The sequence below is a fragment of the Varanus komodoensis genome, unplaced genomic scaffold (genome assembly GCF_004798865.1).
Source record: "Varanus komodoensis strain SLA01 unplaced genomic scaffold, ASM479886v1 scaffold17, whole genome shotgun sequence".
NCBI lineage: Eukaryota > Metazoa > Chordata > Lepidosauria > Squamata > Varanidae > Varanus > Varanus komodoensis.
Window position 1 is genome coordinate 9,009,816 of NW_025335505.1, and position 25,805 is coordinate 9,035,620.

At 39.6% G+C, this 25,805-nt stretch overlaps 1 protein-coding gene across 2 annotated transcripts in view; it reads right to left on the reverse strand.

Annotated features, from left to right (window-relative positions):
• KDSR (3-ketodihydrosphingosine reductase) overlaps positions 1 to 25,805 on the reverse strand; it is a 38,415-nt gene that overhangs the window by 11,591 nt on the left and 1,019 nt on the right. For both annotated transcript variants that reach the window (XR_006414373.1, XM_044426683.1), the window contains exons 2-8: positions 12,441 to 12,530; positions 10,709 to 10,765; positions 8,790 to 8,855; positions 8,555 to 8,650; positions 5,803 to 5,994; positions 2,844 to 2,927; positions 986 to 1,069 (exon numbers count right to left, since the gene is read on the reverse strand). Coding sequence is in view for 1 of the 2 variants with exons in the window: in XM_044426683.1 (XP_044282618.1) it covers positions 986 to 1,069; positions 2,844 to 2,927; positions 5,803 to 5,994; positions 8,555 to 8,650; positions 8,790 to 8,855; positions 10,709 to 10,765; positions 12,441 to 12,530 (669 nt within the window). In the remaining variant the exon portion in view is untranslated. The remainder of the gene's footprint in view (positions 1 to 985; positions 1,070 to 2,843; positions 2,928 to 5,802; positions 5,995 to 8,554; positions 8,651 to 8,789; positions 8,856 to 10,708; positions 10,766 to 12,440; positions 12,531 to 25,805) is intronic.

Here is a 25,805-nt window from a genome sequence, read left to right on the forward strand (position 1 = left end):
CTATCTAGCATCACTAGATCTCTCTCTATTATGAGCCTTTCCATTGCTTTTCCTACAATGGACGTAAGGCTAACTGGTCTGTAGTTCCCCATGTCCCTTCTACTACCCTTTCTGAAAATTGGGACCACTGACACTACCCTCCAGTCCTCTGGAACTTCACCTGTTCTCAACGAGGCTTCAAAAATGGAGGCCAGTGAGTGTGAGACAACCCCTGCCAACTCTCGAAGTACTCTCGGGTGTAACCTGTCAGGGCCTGGCACCTTTGTAACATCCAGTGCCCTGAGGAGCCCCTCGACTTATAGGGGGTGACTCTAATCTGTGCCCCTAAGTCCTTGGCCTCATCTAATCTCCCATGCGGATCTTCCCCATCCTGCTTTGGGGAGAAGAGAGGCAAAATAGTCATTTAGCATCTGTGCCTGTTCCCTCATATCAGTCACTGGATCTCCTTCCTCCTTATTTAGCGGTCCCACTACTTGTCTCCCCTTCCTCTTGCAATTTACATGCTGATAGAAGCCCTTTTTGTTGCTCTTGATATTCCTGGCAAGTCTCAGCTCGTAATCAGCCTTAGCCTTGCGAAGATTCCTTCTGCGACGGGCCTCCTCCTCCCAGTAACCAGCAGGACTAAAGTTTAGGGAAAACTGGAAGTAAGTAAAAGTGATTTAACTGTATTGGCTCACTTTTCCTCAGTTTCTTTAGAGTCTGTTGCAGGTTTGGAAGCTCTTTCAGGACAGGGCCATATTTTTGGCTACTTAAGACACAGTGTATACTGATAGTGCTATATATATATATATATATATATATATATATATATATATATATATGAACTAAGGCTCTTTGGTATTAAAGAAATACATTCTCATATTAAGGAAGAAAAGGCACATGCAATCTATTTGTTAAAATAACACAACCTGCTTTACACCAAACTTTGTAAGCAACCATGATTACTTTCTATCCAGAAAAGCATTTTATACAATGTGTTACTTACAATTGCATCTTTTACAATGATTCTAGCAACATAATCAGGTTGGCAGATTGATGATGCTTCTGAAATAAGCTTGGTCTCTAAAACCTTGAACACAAGCAGACACAAATGCAAAACTTATTCATTCATTAATTCATTCCATGTTTGATGTTTAATACTGCCTGATCACCAAAGCTCACATCAGGCAGTTCACAACAATTATTCAAAAATGAAACAAATGCTGTTTTTGAGTGAAGACACAATGTTTAGCTGAATGTTTGCTGATTATTTTACGACTGCCAGAGATGTTCAAAATTTACCCATCGTCTGAACCATTTTGCAGAGCAAAATCTGTACTTTAACAGAAGCTCATCAGAACTGTGGTTTAAGCACTTATAATTGGGATCAAATGTTTGTATTCTGGCATACAATAATGTACCAAGAATGAAATTAAATTAGTGAAACACTTCTCAGTTCCACCCAAACCCTACCATGAACTACATCAATATTGATTGGCATTTTTCTTCCCCCGGTCCAGCAGGTACCCCTCTGACTGCCTGGGTTTTTAAGCTTACAAGCAATTGCTGGTATTCAAGCACTGCATGTAATAAAACCCCCCAAAATGTGCATGGAATTGTAAACACATCTTGTATCTTTTGTTATAACCAGACAAAGTACACACAGTAGGCAAACTTGTGTGCAGACAAACATGAGGCATCCAACGTCATAACGGCAAGTACATGCAGAGTATCTCCATGGCCTTAATCCTGTCCCAATTCCTACATGTACCCAAGCAGTTAAGGTGTATGCCAGGCCTGCATGAGACTTCCCACGCACTCTCCTTGCGGCTGAGTCCAGGTTATTTGCATTCTCACTTTGAAGCACATTACGAGACACGTTGTGTCTTGAACCTTCCCCTCCCTATACCCTAACATGCAAATTCCAAGAGGTACCTGTGTTAAGGTCTCAGCAGGCATAATAGAAACCACTACAATAAACCATTGTGGCAAACAGGCAAATGGCATGGATGAGACTGCAACCATGAGCCTTCAGAAGATGACAGGTAAAACAGCCATGCGCCAGGATTCATGCTATCAGGCACCATCTCTTCTAGCTGAACACACTGCAAGATCTGCACAGAATTCTGACTTGTTCGCAGTGCTATTTCAAATTCAGAGATGGAAGTTATGTATATGCATATGGGTATATGCACATATACACCTCTGAGGAGAGTGGAGGGCATGCAGTGAGGGGGAGAGACTGCTGATGTTTCACTCCACTGTGTATTTGTTTGCTGACAGGATAAAGAACTTGGACCAAATCCTACATGTGTCTGCATATTCCAAGAAATGGGAGAAGATGCAAAATGAGTCTCAGGCAACAGAGCTGGAGAGCAGGCTAAGAGGTGATCTAAGCATTTATCTGCATATAAGGAAAACTGATTTGGAATCACAATTGTAAATAGACAGTAATGTTTTTATAATGTAACCATATTTTTGTAAACTGCAAATAAATGCATCCTTCATTCCAATTTAACAAATCAATCTCTAATCATGAGGAAGTGAAACAAGAGAGCTGAAAGCAAGTGTCTTTCACCAGGATATGGCTATCCTGCCATTAATTCAAGCAGGCAAACTCCCAAGCCTCCAAGGTACAGCTGATTAAAAGCAATTCAAAGACTTCCTATTTAAGGATTAAAGTAGAAATCATTTTGCAACTTCTATTACTGCAGAAACGTTAAATGAGCAACAGGATCACTTGAGCTTATATTCCAAGTATTCCAACATGTCTTTTCATCAGAGAAGTCAGGGACAGGAAAAGACACTTAGGAGAACCTGGGTGTCTGTACAAAATATCTGACTGATAGGAATGAACCCATTACCTTATGCTTATTTTCTTCTGCATAGCCAGGGGTGTCTGTATCTGGAGGATACGCAACTGTTATGTAGATATTGTAGGGCTTTACCTGTTTTGTTGGAGAAAACGTATTTATTTCACATTGGAGTATATTGAGCTTTCCTATGCTTACTGAACATGAACAAAAATGCATGATGTGACATGCATAAAGAAGCATATAAGCTGACCAGCTGGCATGAAAAATGTTCAGATACACATCAGCTCAGAATGTAATGTTCCCCCTGATATGCATACTAGCTTTAAAATTTAACATTGCTAGATTCTAATGTCACTGCCAGATGGAATAGTTCTGAAGCCGTAAACCACATGCACCTTTAAAGCAACAAGGAGTGCCACTCCCTGTGGAATATGGTACTTCTTGTAACAAACAGCTAGCCCCACACCTGGCAATCTGGGCAAAATGCTGCCTGTAATCTGAAGTAGCAATGACGTGTTCTGTTCCCTTTCAGGTGGCATGGGGGATTGTTTTATCACTATTTTATTCTCCCATGTCCTAAAACAGAACCTTAAAAAGCCATTTGACTCTCAATCATAACTTGACACTGACATCTTGACAAGATCTGCATTGAGAATGGTCACAGTCTATTATCATGTCATGAGCCAACCTGGACTCTTTCGCCAGGAACACCTTCTCCTGAAAAGGGGTACAGGCTTCATAACTTCAGGACAGGATTCTATAATATGTTTTGTGCTGGACTATCCTTACAGCTGGTCCAGAAACTGGGGCTACTGTGAAAGGCAGCAGCTCCTGCACTTCAGCCCACAACTCCTCTGCAGCGGGAACTGCAATTCAGATATTAAGTGGCCAGACTCTGGAGGCTTATGTGATGCTGAAAACAAAGGGAATTCCCATATTTAGCAAACAACCTTGTAGTTCAAAGCCATGTTTAATACTGTATTTTACACCCAATGTGAATTTGAATGGGGGGACACAATTCTAGCGATTAAACTTGAGGAACTTCTGATCTTGAGGAATCTTTTAACTCGCATGAGCCTTGCCAAAACTGGAGATCAACTGAGGAGACTGTCCTACACAACTGTATTTATTTTCCAGATTAGGGCCCACCAAAAAGCTTCTAGAGCACTTCTCCAGATCAGTGGTTCTCGGCATGGGCCATATGGGCCCTCAGGGGTAAATGCCATATTTCTATGGGACTGCAATAACTTGCTGAGGGGCCACCCAAACTTAACTGCCAGGTGTAGGAATAATTTGTCATATTTCTCCCATTTCATTCTTTGTGTTAATTTCAGTAGCATAAATCTTGAAAATTATTAGTCTGTGACAAATATCTTAATGAAAAAAGTGGTCTGTAATAAATGAACATTCATATTAATTAGAAAACAATATGATATCATTTATATTAATAAACAGTGCCAGTGGTAAAGTACCCTTTTCCAGGTAAGAGCAGCTATGAAGAGGGTCACAGAGGTGAATGAGGTTCAGAAGGGGGCCTTTAAGAAAAGTTGAGAACTCCTAATCTAGATGGTTCTTGAGCTTCCCAATTGATCCTGTAACAGTTTTCAGGGAGTTTGCTCCTGGTGGTTTTTGTAGTTCTTTGTGATCATTCTTGACAACCCAATTACAATTTCTAACTAAACTGAACTATGTGTATTTAAAAGGTTTTATATTCACAGAACCAATCAGACGTTAACACTGCTATTTTATCCAAGATTAATTCATTCGTGCTGGGGCAATAAAAGCGGGTACTCAAACACTACAGCAAACCTGAGCCAGAGTCTTCTCATAAAGAACATTTTGGCAGTATTTAGATGCCATCTCTGCCATAAGTAGTAATGAACCAGTGTGTACAATTAAAACCATCCTAAAACCATCTCCAAGGGAGGCCTGGAAGGAGGCAACGAGGAGGAGAACCTTCTCAGTGGTGGCTGCCCAATTATGCAATGATTTCCCCACTGAGGCCTACCTGGTGCCAATGCTCTCAACTTTTTGGCACCAGGTTAAGACTGCCCTCTATTCTCAAGCATTTAATAGCATATGTTGGGATATGTCAGTTCTTTTAACAAGTCCAGTTTTTATTAAGACTGTTTTAATTGTTGAAACTGTTTTACATTTTGTATATTTGAATTATATACATTTCATTGTACCTGTATTTTTATTGTATCAATTGTTACTATCATACCTAGCTATGCTTATTAAGGTTTATTACCTGCCCAGAAAGCTTCAGCTTTTGGGCAATATAGACATGAACAGAACTGCAGCCAGTCATTAGTATTAAAACATTGATATGCAACATAATAGGGAGAAGATAAGATTGGAATTATTAGTAGATTGCTAAATGGTTTGTAGCAGGTAAAGGCTTCTGACTAGGTGCTCACAGTTGTTAACAACTCAAAAGCTTCTCTCTCTAAATTAAGCTATCAGAATTCAAACACACAGTAACTTAGATATAAACTTGTAAACATAAATGCATGCAATCCTGTTGTATGGTTTGTGAGGCACAGTAGGCCATCAGTTCTACTCCAGAACCACTATTTTGCATCTCAGCCATCACTTTGCATTTGTCTACAACCAGGTTCTGATAAAAGGGGAAAGAGAGGAGGTTCTGCAAGCTTGAAGTCTGCGGTGCTCAACCTAACATGGTAAACCATCTTCTATTCACTGTTATAATTTCCATGAGTTACCACATTTAATAATTTCTACCCTGACAGCTGAAAAGTAGCAGCACAAAACTGGCTTTGTTCTGCACATCCAAGCTGAAGGAGCCCTCCCCTTTTTACAACCACTTTTAAAAAAATTAACTTGCAGAGATCAATCATTTCAGGAAGTGATAGTCCTACTCCTTTGTCTTTAATTGGACTAATTGTACAGAGTAGATATGGCATCACAAGGAAAACAAAAAAAAAATTAAAACCATTTCCTAAAGCAGTAAGAAAGCACACGGGTGAGGAATAGGTGATCATACCTCCATCTGCAAAGCTTCAGCTAGTCCTCGAAGTGCAAACTTTGTTGCAGAATAAGCTGTGTAGCCAAATACTCCAACCTGCCCAGCCTGGGATGACACAAATACGATCCTTCCCATTCTTCGTTCCTTCATGGTGGTAACTACTGCACGAGTTGGGTAAATGCTCCCCAAGTAGTTGATAGCCATCAGTTGCTTTTGAAAAAACATGCAAGTAAGAGACAAAGTAGACAGCTTTCATAATAAAGTGCTCATAATGTCTCTAGTCCCCAAGTACACTTGGATGGTTATGGTACCAGCAGACAACTGCACATTCAAAGCTTCAGTGATATTCATATCACTAACGTGTATAATGCACAATCCAATGCTCCTATCATAAAAAAAACTGGAGACTGACAAACTGAATTTGTAAGAATATAGTATAATGTATTTATGGTGATGTGAGTTTTCTGGAAATCTTTAAACTGCACATCTCTTATACAAATAAAGTCAATTTGCACAGGATTACTTACATCCACATGCTTTCAGTTTGCATCAGAAAATTTGCTAATGCCTTAGAGCAGACCTGGGCATTGTACGGCCCATGGGCCACATCCGGCCCAATGGCTGACCCTGACTGACCCGCAGGAGGTCACTGGCAAATTAAAAGTCGATGCAAATATATATATTGAGCAGAGCTGTAAGTGTATTGGTCCGGCCCTTAACAACTGTCAAAGTTTCTCATGTGGCCCCATAGGAAAATTAATTGCCCAACCCTGCTTTAGAGAAGGCTGATTTAGCATGCTTATTTAGTGAACAAAATTAGTATTTCATTCATTTTTATCTCAACATAAGACAAGTATTTCACCTATAACATCTGAGGCAGCAAATTAAAGCATGCTTAATGTGATTTAAATGCTATATTATATATCATTTTTAAGGGGATACTTGTGAAAATGTAAAAAGAATAGTAAGTTGTCCCCTCACATTCTTAAATGTAATAGAGGTGGGGGAACACAGTTACTGTTAGCATCTGCCATTGAGCATGGCTAACTGGGGATGCCGAGAATAGTACCAGGCTAGAGAAGACTGCATTAATTTTAGCAGTTCAAAGAAATGGGCATGCTATGTTGATAACATTTATATATTCTAGCAGGATTGTGCTTTCTTCTACTGAGGTTACTGGGGCACCTTCAGTTTTCACGATTACTACGTATTGCTTCCATTTTGCATATGTACTTCAATGGCCCATATATTCTCATAGCGACTTGCTGGTAAAAAAAACACCTTAAAAACATTAATTGCTACTTAGAAACCTCCAAGCTTACCTAATATCTTACTTGCAATTTGGTATCTATTCGGTGTTACTAACAAACTTATGAAATGGAACATTTTACACAGAAAAATTAAGCACTGGAATTTTTCCCCACTCCATATTACTGATGCCAACCAGATAACAATCAGTGAAGTGGGGCAAAAAACTACATGTGGCATTTCATCCAGCCGAGTTGCTTCCTGGGCTACATGCAGTTCGGTCCTTTGTGCTGTAGAAACTGGCTTGAACCCCTATGGAACAGCTAAGGAAATGCACCTCAAATCACAAAAGGGCTAGAGTTTTAAATGCAGGCACTCCAGGTCCAATCTTCAACAACTCCAGACAAAGTAGATAAAGATCCTGGAGAACCATCATCAATCACTCTAAAAGACACTATTATATGATATAATGGTCTGATTGAATATATGGTAGGCTCCTGTGTTACAAACAGTAAAGAAAAGTTAACACTAGCAATTGCTAACCATCTGTACCCTGTTCTCATCAGAGTTGAATAGCTACTAGAAAACCATAGCTACAATGCTCCAACATCTAAAAATAGCACCAGTACATTCTTCCCTGAACAACAAGTGACATACAAATATACATTCTCTCAAAGAATACTAACCAAGGCACCATGACTTGCAGGGAGAATACAGAAAACCAGAAAGAATGGTCAACTGAGCCCTATCTTATCTACATGTCATCATGATGCCAGACTTTTCCATCTGTGTCCCACTGTAGATTGGAATAGCTCCCCCACCCCAAATTCAATTACTAACAATCAAAAGAAATTGGTTTCCCCATATTAAGACTTAGTCTTCCTTTAATCTCAACTGCAAAGTTGGCCAACCTTCTTACAGCAGCTCCATCATTTTCTTTACTGAGGACTGTAATTACAAAGCTTGATTTTAGATAATAAAGCACTTTAAGAGAGTTGCCAAGCTGGAGAATTGATGATTAAGTGCTCTTGACATACAAGTAAGTATGCACACATGTTGTGGCACAGCCTTCTTTTATTTCAGTAAAGATTATTAGGTGTTCCCACACAAGTATTACTGAATGAATGGAAACTGCAAGACAATAACACTTGGTCAATTTTGCTAATTGCCCGCAGATCACTGGGCTCTTGCTCTCCTTTAGGTCATGGAAAGCTTTTGACTTTCACAACATGCTCTTAAGAAAACAAAACCATTTTGTGCAAGGCAAATATCCAACAAAGATTAGTGCATCTATGATGTGGGAAAAAACACTCAGGCCTGAAAAATGCTGAGTTGTGATTTCTTCTTAGATGGACAACATTAGATCATCATATTGGTAATAAACAATACAAACTATGTTGTCACAAATGAAAACATTTGATCTAGTTTGGTATTGAAAATATATCATTTTTTCATTCAGGTTAACTGTCAGTTGCAGCTGGCAACTAGTTAAAAATATATCCAGAGAGAAAAATGATCTTACCTCAAACTTACTGATGTCAAGATCTTCAAATTTTGCATTAACTGATGTTCCAGCACAATTTATGAGCATGTCAACTGGACCCAACTTCTCTTGAGCCTGAAAAGGATCATTTAGTAAGTGGAATAAAGAATTGGTGCCAACTGGTTACAGGCATCAATTACTTTCACCAGAATACTCCTGTGGTACAGAATCTGACATACAGGAAAAGGTGCATAAAAGCCAGTAATTCCCTTACCTGTTTTAGAACCCTTGCCACATTTGTACCATCCTTGGAAACATCCACAGAAATGGACTGTACAACCTATATCAGATGAGAAAAATTATGAGTAATATCATTGCATTCATTTTTGACTTACTGTTAATCAAATAAGTTTAGATAATATTTTTTGCTAAACCAATTAAGAGGCATCATGGCCCAACATGCATTTAAAGATCCTCTCTTCTTCCAAGTATAAAATAAAGGGTAACTATAGAGTCACTTATATACAAATACTTTGGAACTGAAAGACTATCTTACTTTAGTGTTACTGAGAACTGAAGTTTTTTTTTTTTAAATACAAACAGTCTTTTGGTATGCAAGTGGGCTTTGTTGGGACAGCTGCTATTTTTATTCTATTCTCATGCTTTAAATGGTGTCTTAATAAATTTAAGTGCTACATATGAAAGTGTTGCAACACAGGTAACACTTATTCCCCGTAAGCAGCCTCCATGAAAAATCCAGCCACAGCATTCTGAACCAGCTTTCAAAAGCAGCCCCATGCAGAGCATGTTACACAGGCCAAGACATGTGTGACTGTGGCCAGATCAGCCCCTTCTAGGGATGGGTACCTTAGCCACACTAGTCTTAGTTGTACAAACACCTTCATGGCCACTGCCAAGATCTGGGCATCCAGATTCAGGGCTAAGTTCAAATGTACAGTGTTCAGGGGGAGCGTAATTGCATCCAGTACAGGCTGAATCCCTGTTTCTTCTCTGCCTTTTCATTAACAAGGAACACTCTGGTTTGTCAGGATTAGATGTCAATTTCAAGTCCATTACAGATATCAGAGAGACACTAGAGCAACTTCCTTGGATACAGATGGAAAGATGAGCTGGAAGACATGAGCATACCGGTGACACCAAACTCCCCAAAGCCATGCCATCTCTCCCAACACTTTCATATATGTTAAATAGCATGAGGGATACAGAGGAACCCTGGGAGACATTAATGGCCATGGCAGCACTGAACAGGAACATCCCAGCACCACATTCTGAATTCACCCCTCCAAGAAAAAGAGTGGTTCTCTGTTCTATCTCAGAGGAATGGCTCAGAAGCTTGCCGTGGTCAAAGATATCAAAAGCCGCAGAGGATCAACAGAGATACATTCCCCCACTTAATACCTGTTACAGGTTGCCTGACATGGTGACCAAAGCAGCTTCTGTCCCAGAAAAGAGCACTGAAATGCATCTAGATCTGTCATTCAAAAATTGCTGCACCTGGGAAACCAATATATGCCCCAGCACCTTACCCAAGAATCTGGAGATCAGCCGGAAATTAATCTATGAAGTGGGATCTAGGGATTTTTTTTTTAACAGAACACAATTGCTGATACTCCTTTTAGGAAAGATAGACTCAGACCTTGCACAAAGAGAGATTCTCCACTACCCTTACCTACTCAGCCAGTCTCCCCCTTCCCAGCTGCTTTTAAAAGTCAGGGAGGAAAGGCCCACCGCGCAAGTGGCAGACCTAACTTCTCCAAGTGTCCTGTCCACATTTTTGGGCTACTGAAAATGGAAAAATATCATTTCTAACTGGATAAACAGTGGTCACAATTATATTCACTAGACCTGTACAACTATGGCATCCAAGCTGGCATGGATATGATGGATTTCTATCTGCTCAGTACTATACACTTCGGTCATAATGGCCTTATTACACTTTGCAGATCAAGGTGTAATTGGCTCCTTGAATGCCTGAAAAAGGACCACCAGGCAAGTCTGTATAGAATGCACTGTATAACTTCTTATAAGAAGGCATTACATTGTACTCTTATCCACATACACTACAATTCATGTATTGCTGCTCTGTCTGAACATTAAATTATTGGTAAAAAGCAATATGGATTCCCTTGGAAATGAACCACCTCTGCTAGTACTCGAGGATAGCAATCTTACCTGCTTATCATTAACAGAGAATTTCTCAATTTCTTTTTTTGTTTCCATCAGACGGTTCTGGAATTAAACAAACATAATCTGAAATATTCTATTAAAATAATTCAGATGAGTTAAAATTAAAGTACTTCTGAACATTACTTATTTAATAAGCCAAGTTATAGATCATTTAGTGCCTAGTTTTCAGGTGCTTTATAAACACTTAAAGAAAAATCCTTTAGGTCATCAATTTAGAGACATAAGAATAGATCAGACCATGATTCTATTTAGTTCAGTTTCCTGTTCCCAGAGCAGCCAGCCAGAGAGGTATCCTGTGCGTGGATAGCACTTCACTGCTCATGTTCCCAGCAACTGGTACTGAGAAGCATACTGCCTGTGATATTGCAGACAGTGGCATGCTATCATAATTAGTAGCCATGGATGGCCTTATCCTTAGAAGTTCACAAAGATATAAGAATGCTGCTTCAACTGGAATAGCCATTGTGCTTTATTTTCAGAATTCTGTTTTAGTTTTGTCTGTACTACATAAACAGTGTACCTTATATTTATCTACTTGGAGGTACTACTGTGTTCTCTGGTAATTATTTCCAGTCAATGTGCACAGGATTATAGCTCTAATTGTTACTCAACCACTTCCAAAGATAAAATGCTGCATTACAAGACAACAACTTGAAACCTGTTATTAGTCAAATTTTTCAGGGGCAATATGTACCAGTTCCTTGGATGCAGAAAGTTGGTATATGGAGCCTTTAACCTGAGAACCTTTGTCCCAGTCTACAGCAGACTTCCCCAAGCTAATGTCCTCTAGATCCTTTGGAGTACCACTCACATCAGTTTTAGCCAATATGGCCAATGGTCAGGAATGGAGGAAGTAGTAGCTTCAATGTATCTGGATAGTGTCCACTTGAGGACAGCTGGCTCACAGCTACCCTACCAGGTCTAACATAACTCTGTTCAGCCACATGTTACGACTTGAAATTGTGTCTTATCACTGCTCAAGAGAACAGTGCAACTGTAACATTTTGTAAATTTGGCAAACAAAATTAATTTTAGATAAACATTAGAAGACTTCACAGAATTGACCAAGTGTAGCTTTGAATATATGAAGCAGAAAAGTGTTTCATGTTCAAAATGCAAAATGGATGTGTAATATCCTAAAGAGGTAAATACATACCTTCCCTGTGCCAACACCCACCCACACATACTTCAGGTGAAGGCAGCTCATGCTTCCCTCTATAAGGCAGACAAGTCAATTCCCAACTCAGATCTTATGCTATAAGAAGGATGCAAGAAGTTGGAGCATTGCCTTCTCCCTCAATTAAAAGTCCAAGGACACTGGTAAGCGGAAGAATGATTTTAGGATACATGTTTTTTCAAGTTGCCCTTTTTCTGAAAGTGGGTGAGGCACCTTAAATCCAAAAGCAAGTTGTTACAAATCAAGTGAACTATAACCACCAGAAACCACCTATTATTTTAATCATCTAATTATTTTAATATTATAATAATATTTATTATATTTTATCTTAAATTATCTTAGCAAACTGGAACCATATAATTAAAATTGAAGTTAGGAGCTGTCTCTCCTCAAGGGGTCTTATTCACAGCTAATTTTAGTCTTATAGAAATCAAGGAGTTTAACTAATTAAACAGCAGGGCTTTAGTCATAATTTTTATTTTAAAAGCTCTCATTAAATTCTTAAGGTCACCACAGTTATTAAACATGCAGAAAATTTACCTCATTCCTTGCAATTATCGTTATGAAAGCACCTTGTTTAAAACATTCGATAGCAATGCTTTTCCCAATGCCACTGGAGCCACCAGTTACCTTGCAAAGAAAAGGAAAATACATGGATTAATGCCATACAGTTGACTATATTGTTACTATAAGTGTCTGATGAAGTCAGAGTGATCCGTACTCACAACTGGTTCACCTGCACAATGGAATATTTCCTGCTGTCCCGTGAATACTTTCCTGTGTTAAGGCCAGAAACAGCCAGTACTTCAATTATGACACCAGCTACAACCACAGAATCATTTGCAACTGCAAAAGGTAATAAGTGGCCTTATTACACAGTGATTGGGACGTAATTATCTGACTTGCTATCAACCATTATAGCTGTGACAGAACATGATGTTTTTTAATGATAAAGATTTATGACTATAACAGGCAGACATATTTACTTCTGTTTTATGGAGAAAACATTTATGCCCACTTTGATGATCCTGCTTGTTGACAAGGATAGGCACCAAGCCCAAGATCTGAAGCACTGCTTGGAGTCATATGGATGGTTTATGCTCCCTGTTTCTTTTTCTTTATTTGCAATTGTAACAGAAGAAGATAGGGGATATCAACAAACCATAGAGCTGGTTTGGGCAACACAATAATCAGGTGGATTGTAGTGTCCTGTGCACAGGAGCCACTTCAAGCCTCCTGGGATAGCCATGGACTGTTCTAGGGTTGTTGCCACCTCTGGAGGGCTGTTGTGTCATCTAAACCAAGAAGTGATTGCCCCTAAGGGGTGAGTCCCAACAGTGAGAGAGATGCTGGGTGAGAGCAACAGAAATTCCACACCACTCTTGATGAGCTGCCATGTGAGCACTGCTGACAACTGCCTCCAAACCTTCCAAGCAGCACTTGGGGCTATGGTAAGAAGCTTTCCCCTGGTGTGGAGTGGCTATCCATACCCGCTGTTTGAGAACAGATCTCTCCAGGCAACAGCAAGGATGCCTGGGATCTGCTCCTACCTGTAAGGAGGCACGGCCCCCTCAGCAAGGAGGCATGGACATCCTTGGTAGTGGTTGGAAAGGTCTACTCTTGAGCTGTTCACAAGGATGTGTGGGAAGGGGGAGCTGGTGATCAGCTGCATGGTGTTGCCTAATGCTTGGATCAGTGACATGGAATGGACTGGGCATCCCCACCTCCAGTCTGAGAATAGACTTCTTGGGCAGGATCTGCTCAGTGATCTGCTCAGATGCCCTGCCCCATCCTCATCCAAACTGGGTTGAATGAGTTCAAATCCTAGAGACAAAAAGGAGGTGGCTGAAGAACTCTTAGAACCATTATTACCTCTGAGAAATCATGGAGGATGGAGAAGTGCCAGATGACCAAAAAAGGGCCAATGTTGTCCCTATCTTCAAGAAAGGGAAAGAAGAATTTGGGAACTACTAACCAGTCAGTCTGACAGTAAAGTCTGGAAAAATTCTGGAGCAAACTATGAAACAGTCTGCAAACACCTTGGAAACAATGCAGTGATTACTAGAAGCCAAAAGGGTTCAGTCTTGGGGCCAGTGTTCTTCAACATTTTTATTAATGATTTGGGTGAGGAAGTGCATAGAATTATTAAATTTGCAGATGACACAAAATTGGGTAAGATAGCTAATGCATAGGATAACAGAAAGAAGACTCAAGGTGATCTTGATAGGTTGGAGCACCAGGCTGAAAACAGAATGAAATTCAGTCAGGGCAAATGCCAAGTTCTGTAGCTAGGAAAAAGAAACCAAATGCATAATTACAAGATGACTTAAGAATACTGCAAGTGGGAAGGATCTTGGAATTGCTGTAGATCACATGCTGTATATGAGTCAACAATAGGATATGGCTGCAAAAAGAGCAAATGCTATTATGCTATTTTAGGCTGCATGAAATCCCAAATCCCATTAAGTACTAGTTCCCCTTTAGGCACTAGTTAGGCCTCGTCTGGAGGAGTGCCTAGTTCTGGGTACCACAGTTTAAGAAAGATGCAGATAAGCTGGAAAGGGTTCAGAGAAGGGCAACAAGGATGCTCCAAGGATGGGAAACAAAGCCCTATGAGAAAAGATTAAAAGAACCAGGCATATTTAGCCTTGAGAACAGAAGACTGAGGGAAGATATGATAGCACTCTATTTATTTAAGATTTTCACATATCATCTGACTACTACTGTTTTGGGACAGTCTTACAATAAAAACAGGATAAAAATAAAGCATGGCAACCAATAGTAAAATCATACATTAAAAACCTAATCAATTTTTAAAATAATGGGTGGCCTGGTTTTAGCCTGGCGCCAAAAAGAATACAAAGTCAGTTCCAGGCGAGCCTCTCTGGGGCACCACTGCCAAGAAGGCCTTTCTCCAGGTAGCTACCCTCCTCATCTCCTTTGGGGGGGGCTCCCAAAGGACGACCTCCACACCAGATCTCAAGGGGTGGGAAGACACATAGGGAAGGAGACACTCCTTCAGATATCCAGGGTCCTAAGTCTCTACAAGTACATGAAATGCTATCACAAAGAGGAAGGACAGGATCTCAGAGTGCAGGACACAGAGCAAGGGGCTCAAGTTATAGGAAGCCAGATGTCAGGGAAAATTTCCTCACTGTCAGAGCAGTACAACAATGGAAGCAACTACCTACAGAGGTTGTAGGTCTTCCCACAAAAGAGGCATTCAAAAGGCAACTGGACAGCCAGCTGAGAGGGATGGTTTAAGTTGGAGGCTGCACTGAACCGGGAGTTGGGCCTGATGGCCCCCTGGCCTCTTCCAATTCCACTATTCTGTGCTTCTATGGGGGTGTTGAGGCAGCAATGCCACAAAGTAGATCAGACACCCCTACCTCCTGCTTCTAGGAGGAAGGGATGCCCAATTAACTCCATCATTTTCCCAGCTGCTGTTTAGGACTTGAGTCCATTTGCACTTCTGGACAAAGAAGAACAATCTTCTTTGTCCCTGCAGCCCAAACAGGACTCCTGTCCTGAAGTGGAAGGCATTCAACGTCCAACAGGGAGGGGCTGCCCACTAAGCCCTTGCAGTGGGCAACCCCCGACACATTGTCCCAGCCAAAGCTGGAATTTCTTCCCATTGCCCTTCAAGGTACAAGCCCTGCTTGTGCAACCAAGACTGACAACCATGGGGAGTTGAAATCAGCTTACAATGGTGGCTGTTAGAAAGACTTGTTCCTTCATGCAGTGTCCACAATATTGTTTTTTTAAAAGAAATAAACCAAAAACTGAAAACATTGTGACATTTTCACTTCAAATGTATGTGTTAATATAAGCACACTATATTTCTAAATCAACATCCAAATGAAACTAATGACTCAAACATGCATTCAGATACAGCCAGAGTGTTAAGTGCTTCTATCCATTGAATAAATAGGTGGTGGGTGTTTATCCTTCCTGGCTTGGAATAGTATTAAGTTTCTTCGCAACTTCAGAGCTCTCACACTTCTGTCCGTATTTTTAATCCACACATTTCAGAAATAAATTTTAAAAGCACACGAGCATTCACAATGATCACAGATTTATGTGGGCATTGTTAATTTTAAACCAGATGAAAATGACAAGTCAGTATGCTCATATCCAGTGAGAGAGAGCCAGTGCGGTGTAGTGGTTAAGAGCATGGGACTGGGACTCAGATGATCCGGGTTCTAGTCCCCACTCGGCCATGGAGCCAACTGGGTGACTTTGGGCCAGTCACAGACTCTCAGCCCAACCTACCTCACAGGGTTGTTGCTGTGGGGATATAAGATGGAGGAGGAGAATGATGTAAGCTGCCTTGAGCCCTTTGTAGGAAAAAGGCAGGATATAAATCGATAAACAAACAAACAAACAAATATCATATGCCTCATTCACCATAGCTAGCCAGCATTTTTGTAGTCAGCCTTTGTATTGAATCTACAGAAGTAGCATGTATACATTTCACTGGTTAGGAAGTATAACGTATTCCAATTCTTTACTCTGATTCTTTCTAGCATACTAAACATCTTCTTTAAAATGTCCCAAAAGACATTTATAAATAACTATTGTGAGGATTGCTTCCCCCAGCTCTTTGAAGAGATAACTGCTTTTGAAATCACTCTTTATTTCAACAGTAATTCCTATGAGATGTACTAGTTTTGTGGAGACAGTGGTACCTTAAAATAAAATAAAGCTACTGCATAGCAAAAGTTCATAATCTTTTAAAACCTAACCTTAGTTTTCAAGCAAGCAATGTTCCAGAGTGTCCATAAAAGTCCTTTGAAGGTCCTTCTCGTAATGCTCAGCTCCCATGAAGTGACATGGATGGCTACTAGGGAGACAGCCCTTTCATTGGTGGCATGCCAGCTGTGGAATGCCTTTCCCCAAGAGGCTTACATGGTGCTTTTTTATTTATTACTTTTTATTGGGCAGTTCAACAAAACAGAAACCATCAAGAGAGAAGAAATGGGAAATAAAAATATAACCATGTAAATTTTAATATAGGCTTCACAGGCAAACCAACCATCCAATCAAATGTTGAAAACTTAACTTGGCATGCATTAGAGGAGGTGAGTGTATTTCCTCCTAATGTTCTAATACTGCATTTTAACTGTCAATATGGCATAGAAAATCTATATATGCTGACCACGTGTTAACTTCTAAGAAGGTATTTTATTTTATTTATATGTAGTATTTATATACCACCAAATGTTTTAAAAATCACTGTGCACTATTAAATATTAAAGGGCATAAAAATAGAAAGTTCATCCATATTATAATCTCCTCCCAAAAAGAGGCAACTATTGGATCTTCTCAAAACATGATTAAAGAAGGCATCCATGCTCATAGATACCTTGAACAGTTAGCCAATTTAGATAAAGCCTCGTTGAAGAGGTCCTGTGGTGTCTGATGGACATGAAGCAAGATTTTTTGCTGTATAAGATATGATTTGAGATGACAGTCTATTGGTTAGGCAGGACATGTGAATTCCTATTGCACTGTAAAACTTTATAAACATGGATCATAGAAACATAGAAACAGAGCGAGTCAGAAGGGGTCTCCGGGACATCTAGTCTGACTCCCAGCTCCAACCGGCTCCGCTCACAACATGCCCACCATGTGCATGTCCAGCCTACCTTTGAACACCCTCACCGATGGGGCCTCAACAACCTCTCGTGGAAGCCCATTCCACACCCTCGGGGTCCTAACTGTCAGGAAGTGCTTCCTGGCATCTAAATGGAACCTTGGCTCCCTGATCATTATTGATGCTGACCTCTCATATAAACTAAGTGTTTCTAATAACAGAGCAGACTGTCAAATAATAAAAGCAGCAGAGCCTAGCCTAGATTCTAAAAGGATTGGCAGTATTCCTGACTGTAAATCAGCTGTAGTGGGCAATTAATATCTGGAACACAACTCCAAACACCACAAAAACTCATTATCAATGTCCATTAACAGAGAAAAAGTAAAAATTAATTCATCTATCCAAGTGCACAAACACTTTTTCTTCTCAATAATTAAGCTTGGATGTTGCCATGAAGTCAATGTAACATGCCAAAATGGATCAAAAGGTAACTGATGTAGTATTATCTACCACATGTTTCTGGCAGCCAGAAGAAGGGGAGGAACCCTATCCATTATAACATGTTGACAGCTTAAGGACATCCATTTGGAAGGAGGATCCAGCCAAAAAGAATCAACAAAGGTAGAGAATCTAATCCAAGTGGGAAAGATTCAAGTTTAGTGCCAGTCAGCAAGTATAAACAAGATTGGGAAAGCCAAATACAACTCTTTCATGGGAAGCTGCATCGTTTCCAAAGATATTTGTAGGAAGGAGAACCCCGCACCTCACCATCCACAATTTACAAAAGAGAATTAAGTTTTTGAACACGTTTGTCAGATATACACACAGGAATTCTATTCGTAACTGAAAATCCAAGAAATGATATTCATCGTAACTATTAATCTTATCCCACAAACTCAACTTTAGTAATGTGCATCTTTCTATATCACATGCGATCTCATTAATCAACTTGGCACCTTCATTGTGGTTTATGTAGCCTCAGCCATACCTTTTTAAATTCTCCGGCATGTCGCCCTTCAGCTTTGTTTTTAAAAAGTGCCTTTAGATTTGTTTCTAGCTTTTGCTCTGTGAATACTGGTTTTGTTCCAAACTTATTAATGGTTTCACACTATGCTTTATGGAGTTAGGTACTGTATTTATTTATTTAAAACATTTATACCCCACCCTATATGCAAAAGCGTCTCAAAGTGGCTTACAAAAGTCACAAATAAATAATCTAACACGTTAGCAATAATTAAATAAATAGTTAAATAAACATATGAAATCAATAACATTTCACAGATAAAAAAGCCACACACACAGAGAGAATCAAAATCAAAAATAAAAACAGAATCTGTGTTCTGTGAAAGCAACTGTGAAGTTAAAACCTAACTAAAATTTCTAACATTTAAAATGATGGGCAAATAAAAAGGTTTTCACCAGGCGCCAAAAGGAGTATAGGGTCGGTGCCAGCTGAACCTCTCTGGGGAGCACTCTCCATAGTCTGGGTGTCACCGCAGAAAAGGTCTTGCTCCAGGTAGAGACCATCCTCTCTTCTTTCAGTGAGGGTTCCCCAGAGTAAAGCCTCTCCTGCAGATCTTAAGGGGCATAAGGGGCTTGTAGGAAGAAGACGTTCCTTCAGGTATCCTGGTCCCAAGCCATCGTTTATGAACTAATCAGAAAGCTTTGTGAGCGGGTGGTGTAGAAATAGAACAAATAACTACATAATTGCATAGAATGTGTGAGGAGAGCAAAAGAAGTGAATGGGTTTTACATTGTGTGCTTGTCTATAGTTTTGTGATACATGGGCCATAGCCGCAAAACCAAAAGTTTTGAAGCCAAGTTCCAGGTAATAAGGATCCTTAGCTGAAAGCAAGCAAGCTTTAATCGTTCTTGCCATCAGCTTGAAAAATGTATTTGTTTAGGAAGCCTGAGAGTTACAAAAAGGACACTTGATTTACAGATCACAGCTTTTACATAAAAATACCCAGCCAAGCATTTTAAAAAATGGAACAATTTTTGTAAACCATCCCGAGACATCAGTAATGAGATGGTAAATAAACGCTTTAAATAAATAAATAATAAAAAGTACAGACTAGACTAACACTCTAAAGCAGACTTTGAGGATGGATAGGTGACTGCAGAGCTCCACTGACTGGAACAGTCCCACTGCCAGGAATGGACATTAACTGGACATAATCTTATGCTTTGCTGGATATTGAGAAGGTTTTATTAGCTTGGGAATCAGCCTTCAGGCATTTCTATCAGCTATTTAAAAGGCCAGGAAGAAACCCTCTAGCATCCTAAAACATACAATATTCACTTTCTCCTTTGATTCACTTCCCCCTGCTTGCAGAAAACCAAAGGGTCAATCCAATCTAGATTTATTTAGTTGTTTCAAAACCTCATCTTCATCTGTTTGCAATTCATACCTAGAAACGAAGGAGAGTTTCAAGAGGATAACTAAGGTTCTTCTCCAAAAACCCATTTATAATGCATACCTTTCCCTCTATTTAGGAATATTCCACACAATTTATTTTTCAGCACTATTTGCATATGTCACTTCTGCATGAAGAAATGTAATCTCTTTTGAAAATCAAGTTGGGTGCGACTAAAAGTCATGAGTATAATGCATCCAGTTAAACAACTGCAGAGCAATAGCAAATGACACAAATGGTGATTCATTTGCTTAATCCAGAACAAAGATAAGCAATGATTACACAGGGAAACTAACAAAGACAATTGCATTTATGGCTTAAATATTCTCAAAATAGGACAGCTTATGGACATTAACAGTGCAACACTGAACCCCTGGGAAGAAGTTCTGCATAAACTGCCACCAATAAGGTTTAGCATTAATACAGTTTATTTCAAGTGTTCAAAGCATTTCATACATTCTCAGTGTTGTTGTTGTTAGTTGCGAAATCGTGTCCGACCCATCGCGACCCCATGAACAACATTCCTCCAGGCCTTCTGGTCCTCCACCAACCCCCGGAGTCCACTAAAGCTCACGCCGACTGCTTCAGTGCCTCCATCTAGACACCTCATCCTCTGCCATCTCCTTCTTCTTTTGCCTTCTATTGTTCCCAGCATTAGGCTCTTCTCCAGGGAGTTCTTCCTTCTCATTAGGTGGCCAAAGTATTTGAGTTGCATCTTCAGTATCTTGCCTTCTAAAGAGCAGCCAGGGTTGATCTCCTCTAGGACTGACCAGTTTGATTGCCTTGCGGTCCAAGAGACTCGCAGGAGTCTCCTCCAGCACCACAATTCAAAGGCCTCAATCCTTTTGCGCTCAGCCTTCCTTATGGTCCAGCTTTCACAGCCATACATTGCAACTGGGAAAACCATAGCCTTGACTATACGCACTTTTGTTGGCAGGGTGATGTCTCTGCTTTTCAGTATGCTGTCTAGATTTGCCGTAGCTTTCCTCCCAAGGAGCAAGCGTCTTTTAATTTCTTGGCTGCAGTCCCTGTCTGTGGTGATCTTGGAGCCCAAGAAAATAAAATCTGTCACTACCTCCATTTCTTCCCCATCTATTTGCCAGGAAGTGAGAGGACCAGATGCCATGATCTTAGTTTTCTTAATGTTGAGTTTCAAGCCAACTTTTGCACTCTCCTCCTTCACCCACATCAAGAGGCTCTTTAGTTCCTCTTCACTTTCTGCCATTAGAGTGGTATCATCTGCATATATGAGGTTGTTGATATTTCTCCCAGCAATCTTAATTCCAACTGGTGATTCATCTAGCCCCGTCTTTCTCATGATGTGCTCTGCATATAAGTTAAACAGGCAGGGCGACAGTATACAGCCTTGCCAAACTCCTTTCTCAATTTTGAATCAATCAGTGGTTCCGTGTCCAGTTCTCACTGTTGCTTCTTGACCCACATATAGGTTTCTCAAGAGACAAATAAGATGGTCTGGTACTCCCATCTCTTTAAGAACTTCCCATAATTTGTTGTGATCCACACAATCAAAGGCTTTACTCAAGCTTTTTATGGGGACTTGCCTCCTATGACACGCAGTCCTTGGACTATACTGTATAAGTGAAGGTTTGTACAAATAAAGGTTTGACAAAAGGACGCACTTTTTCAGTATCAGTTATCCCACTTCTTGCCTTTAAACTAGATAATAAACATCACCAAGCAGAGAACTCACCATTTTGAAATGCTAATTTATTTATTTTTCAATTTATATCCTGCCTTTTTCCTACAAAGGGCTCAAGGCAGCTTACATCATTCTCCTCCTCCATCTTATCCCCACAACAAAACCCTGTGAGGTAGGTTGGGCTGAGAGTCTGTGACTGGCCCAAAGTCACCCAGTTGGCTCCATGGCCGAGCAGGGACTCGAACCCAGATCATCTGCGTCCCAGTCCCATGCTCTTCACCACTACACCACAATGTGCAGCTTCTTGGTAGAGGTGGCTTTCTTTACATCTGCACAACTTAGCTTCCCTCAAACAGCTCAACAAATTCTGTATTTACTATATTTATATTCTTTTTTTTCCTTCCAAGGAACTCAACGTGGCTTACACAGTTCTCCCCCTCCTCTCAATCTTAACCTCAAAACAGCCCAAGGTATTTTGGGTTGAGAATCTGTGACTGGCCCAAGATCACTCTGTTAGTTCCATGGCCGAGCAGGAACTATGTAGAACCCAGATCTACTGAGTCCCAGACCCACACCTTTAACCACTACACCACACTGGCTATCTGTTTTACCTGTTCTAGTCTTGGTAACTGACAGAAACAGTAAACTATTTTAACTCCTAATGTCCCAGACATTATGCAAAAGGATGATTCTTCCCGCTTCTCATCCCTAGAATCTACTTTTACTCAGGTTATTATATTATATCCCACTTTTTTTTTTGCAAGGGATCCAAGGTGGTTGCTTACAAAGCATTGTACTCTTTTAAAGAGAAGTGCTAACCTAGGCTTCACCCCCACAGACACCACCTGTCCTCCCCTTGCAGATGAATGTTCCAAATAGGTCACCAAGCAAAGAAGATGGCACTGTTGAAGAACAACCTCTCATAGTCCTTTAACACAACAGTGGAATGGACAGGCTAACTAAAGAACCTTTATATGCAAAGGATAATTTTTAAAGAATTTAATTCAGACTACATTCTGAAGAATTCCACATTACTTAAGATGCTTTCAGTCTACCTTAAGGGCTCTGCAAGTTAAACAATATAAAATATATTGCCATAGGGCTCAACTGGATAAGATATGGATGGAAGCTATCCTAGACCTGAGGCTGCTACAGACTGAGCAAGTGAAACGTAAGGGGGTGGGAGGAATAGGGTACCCATTTATTGAAAGTAATCATATTCCTGAAAGAATATATAGGCATTCAGTCCCAAACATGAGACCTAGGTCCTGAAACCACTTTGATGGGGAAGGACCAGCAAGTCTAAAATAAAATAAAGATTTGAATGAAAATTAGAAAAGGGTGTAAGAAAATGTTACACATCTGAACTGTTCTTTCAATTAAAGGCAGATTTTTATTTTTTTTGGAGAATTTTTATTAAAATTCTAAACTAATACTAAAAACATCTATCATCACGTACATCGGACGCATTGGGTCAGCCCCCTACTACACATCTTTTAACATTCTATGATCATATTCAATCCATTTATAATAACTTGAAAACATCTTTAGATCTAAGCCAAGTTCTGTTTCTCCAGCCAATAATTTAAAAAAAGTTTCCAAGTTTGATAGATGTCAATATCTTCTTTCTCCTTCATTAGTAAGATCAGTCCGTCCATTTCTTGCAAAGTCCCATTTCTCTAATCAATATTAAAATAAAGAATCCCCAAATGTGATAAAAGTCACAATCTTCTTTCTTCTTCGATGGTAAATTTAATCTAGCCATTTCTATACAATTCAAAATTATTTACTTTTTCTAATATTAGACAGGTAGAATCCCCACTAATCTAGTTACAAATAAAATCAAATATGTTTTTATTTACTAATATTCCAGTCTAATATCTACTAAAAAGGAAATTTCAAATTTAAGGAACTAAAAACTTTTGTATCACTTCCTTTACTCTATACAATAAAAAATACCCAATTTATGTTCACATATCCAACATCCATTTAACATCTTTGGGGACATCCTGACTAATCTGTTTGGCGACAACTATTACTTATAACGCAATTAAAGGCAGATTTTAGATGAACCATGGATAGGCCAAGTTCTCAAGTCTTCCAAGAACTGGAAGCACCTTCAGTGTGAACCATTTCAGGTTTTATGAAAAAACAATATTTGCTGACCAAACTACAGTAGAAATAGATTCTTCCTTTTTAACTCCTGCTCACTGATTTTGTTAATGCTGAAAAATCTGACAGAAAAGAGAGCCTCATATAAAAGAAGCCAGAATATTAAAACGCTGCTACAAGATGGAGAGATACACTCTCCTAATGTGGCTTTCTGAAATGAGAGCAAGACTTTTGCACACCCATAAGGCACCATTACAACATAGTATATTCCTTTAGGAATCCTAGAATGAGTTCTTGATTTGCTAATGCAATCTTTTCCATTTTCCTCTGGAGCAAACAGACCTGTTCACACCAACTCTATGAAAATATGCAATTAGGGACCTGCTTGCACTAGATACACAAACACTGAGATTTGTTAAGAGACAAATCCTTGTCTACACAAAGAACAACTCCACTGTGTGTCTGCCATACCTCCTTGGGTATGAGTGTTGCTAGTAAAAAGCCAGTGAATGTGTATGTAGGAAGATAAAGTAGTTTCAGGAACAGTTTTAGGCCCTTACAGAAGATAAGGTGGAAAGAATCCACATGAATTCTCTGTATTTAATGGTGCAATCCGATGCCTGCTTAGATAGGAAAAATCCTATGAATTTCTGGCTTTCCCAGCCAGCTAGCCACTTTGCTTTCAGAACACGCAATACATCATGTCCTAATTATACATGGCAACAAAATAATGTGAGTGTGGTGTAAACAGACTATGTTGCTTTCAAAACAAGGATTTCCACCATTTATATATAACTACTATATCTTGGTTAACATCTTGCATGTATTATCCCTGAAGAAATGAAGATGCGTTCTTAGCCAACTGTCTCAACTAATTAGAAGTTAACCCCAGTCCTCTACCAGCTTCACTGGCTCCCCATCGAAGTCCAGGCCCAATTCAAGGTGCTGGTTATCACCTACAAAGCCCTTAACAGCTTGGGACCTGGATATCTAAAGGAACGCCTGCGTCCATATTTGCCCTCCCACCCCTTGAGATGAGCGGCAGCGGCCCTTCTCTGGGAACCCTCCGTGAAAGATATTAGGAAGGTGAGTACCCAGAGGAGGGTTTTCTCTGCGGTAGCACCCCACTTATGGAATGCGCTCCCCAGAGAGGTCCACTTGGTGCCGTCGCTATTTGTTTTTTGGCACCAGACCAAGACCTTTTTATTTAAATGATATTTAAATAATTGTTGATTTTATTTATTGGTTTTAAAACATTGAGCCAGGATGTATCCAGATTTTATATGTATGTATTTGTATGTGTATTCATTTATGATGTTGGAAGCCGTCCCAAGGCTTATGCGAATGGGACAGCATACAAAAATTCCAAATAAATAAATAAATATTTGTATTAGTAACTTCCTGGCTCTGTATGCTATCTGATTTGAATGTCTGCTTAGGAAGCTTGGAAACTGTTACTAGTTTTAAAAAACAGCAACTACATGGTATTTACATGCACACCCATAGTCTTTACTACCATGCATCTCCCAGAACCCCTAGACTTCAACCTAATAAAATCAAGAAAATGCCCTCCTGTGATCCTTACTCAAATATGTTTCAGAAAAAAAATGAAAGACTAAAGCCATATGTAAGAAAAAAAGTTCTATTAAATTTGGAAGGTATAAACAAAAGAAAAACAAGAAAATAACATTAAAGCATTTAGCTTACTTCACTGTATAACCACCATTTAGACAATTTACATAGTACATTTTATAGATAAAATGCTTCATGCTATGATATAGTGTACATTACAAATGGGGATTCAGGTTAGGAATGCACTTTGTTCAAGTCATTCACTTTTCCCAGCAACAAGAATTTTTCCACAGTGAAGGAATAGGTCTTCCCCTCTATTACAGTTATAATGCAAAATCATTCTTCAATGAAGAATTCAGAAAGAGCATGAAATCATGTTTCCATATATATATATATATATATATATATATATATATATATCAAGTTACATGTGACATGTCTACCTCACACATCACTTCTGTTCATGGCAAGAAGAGTGACCTAAACCTGCTCTTTTGCTATGCAAACAATGTACCAGGTAAGTATTGTTGATGTAAGCTCCTCTGGGT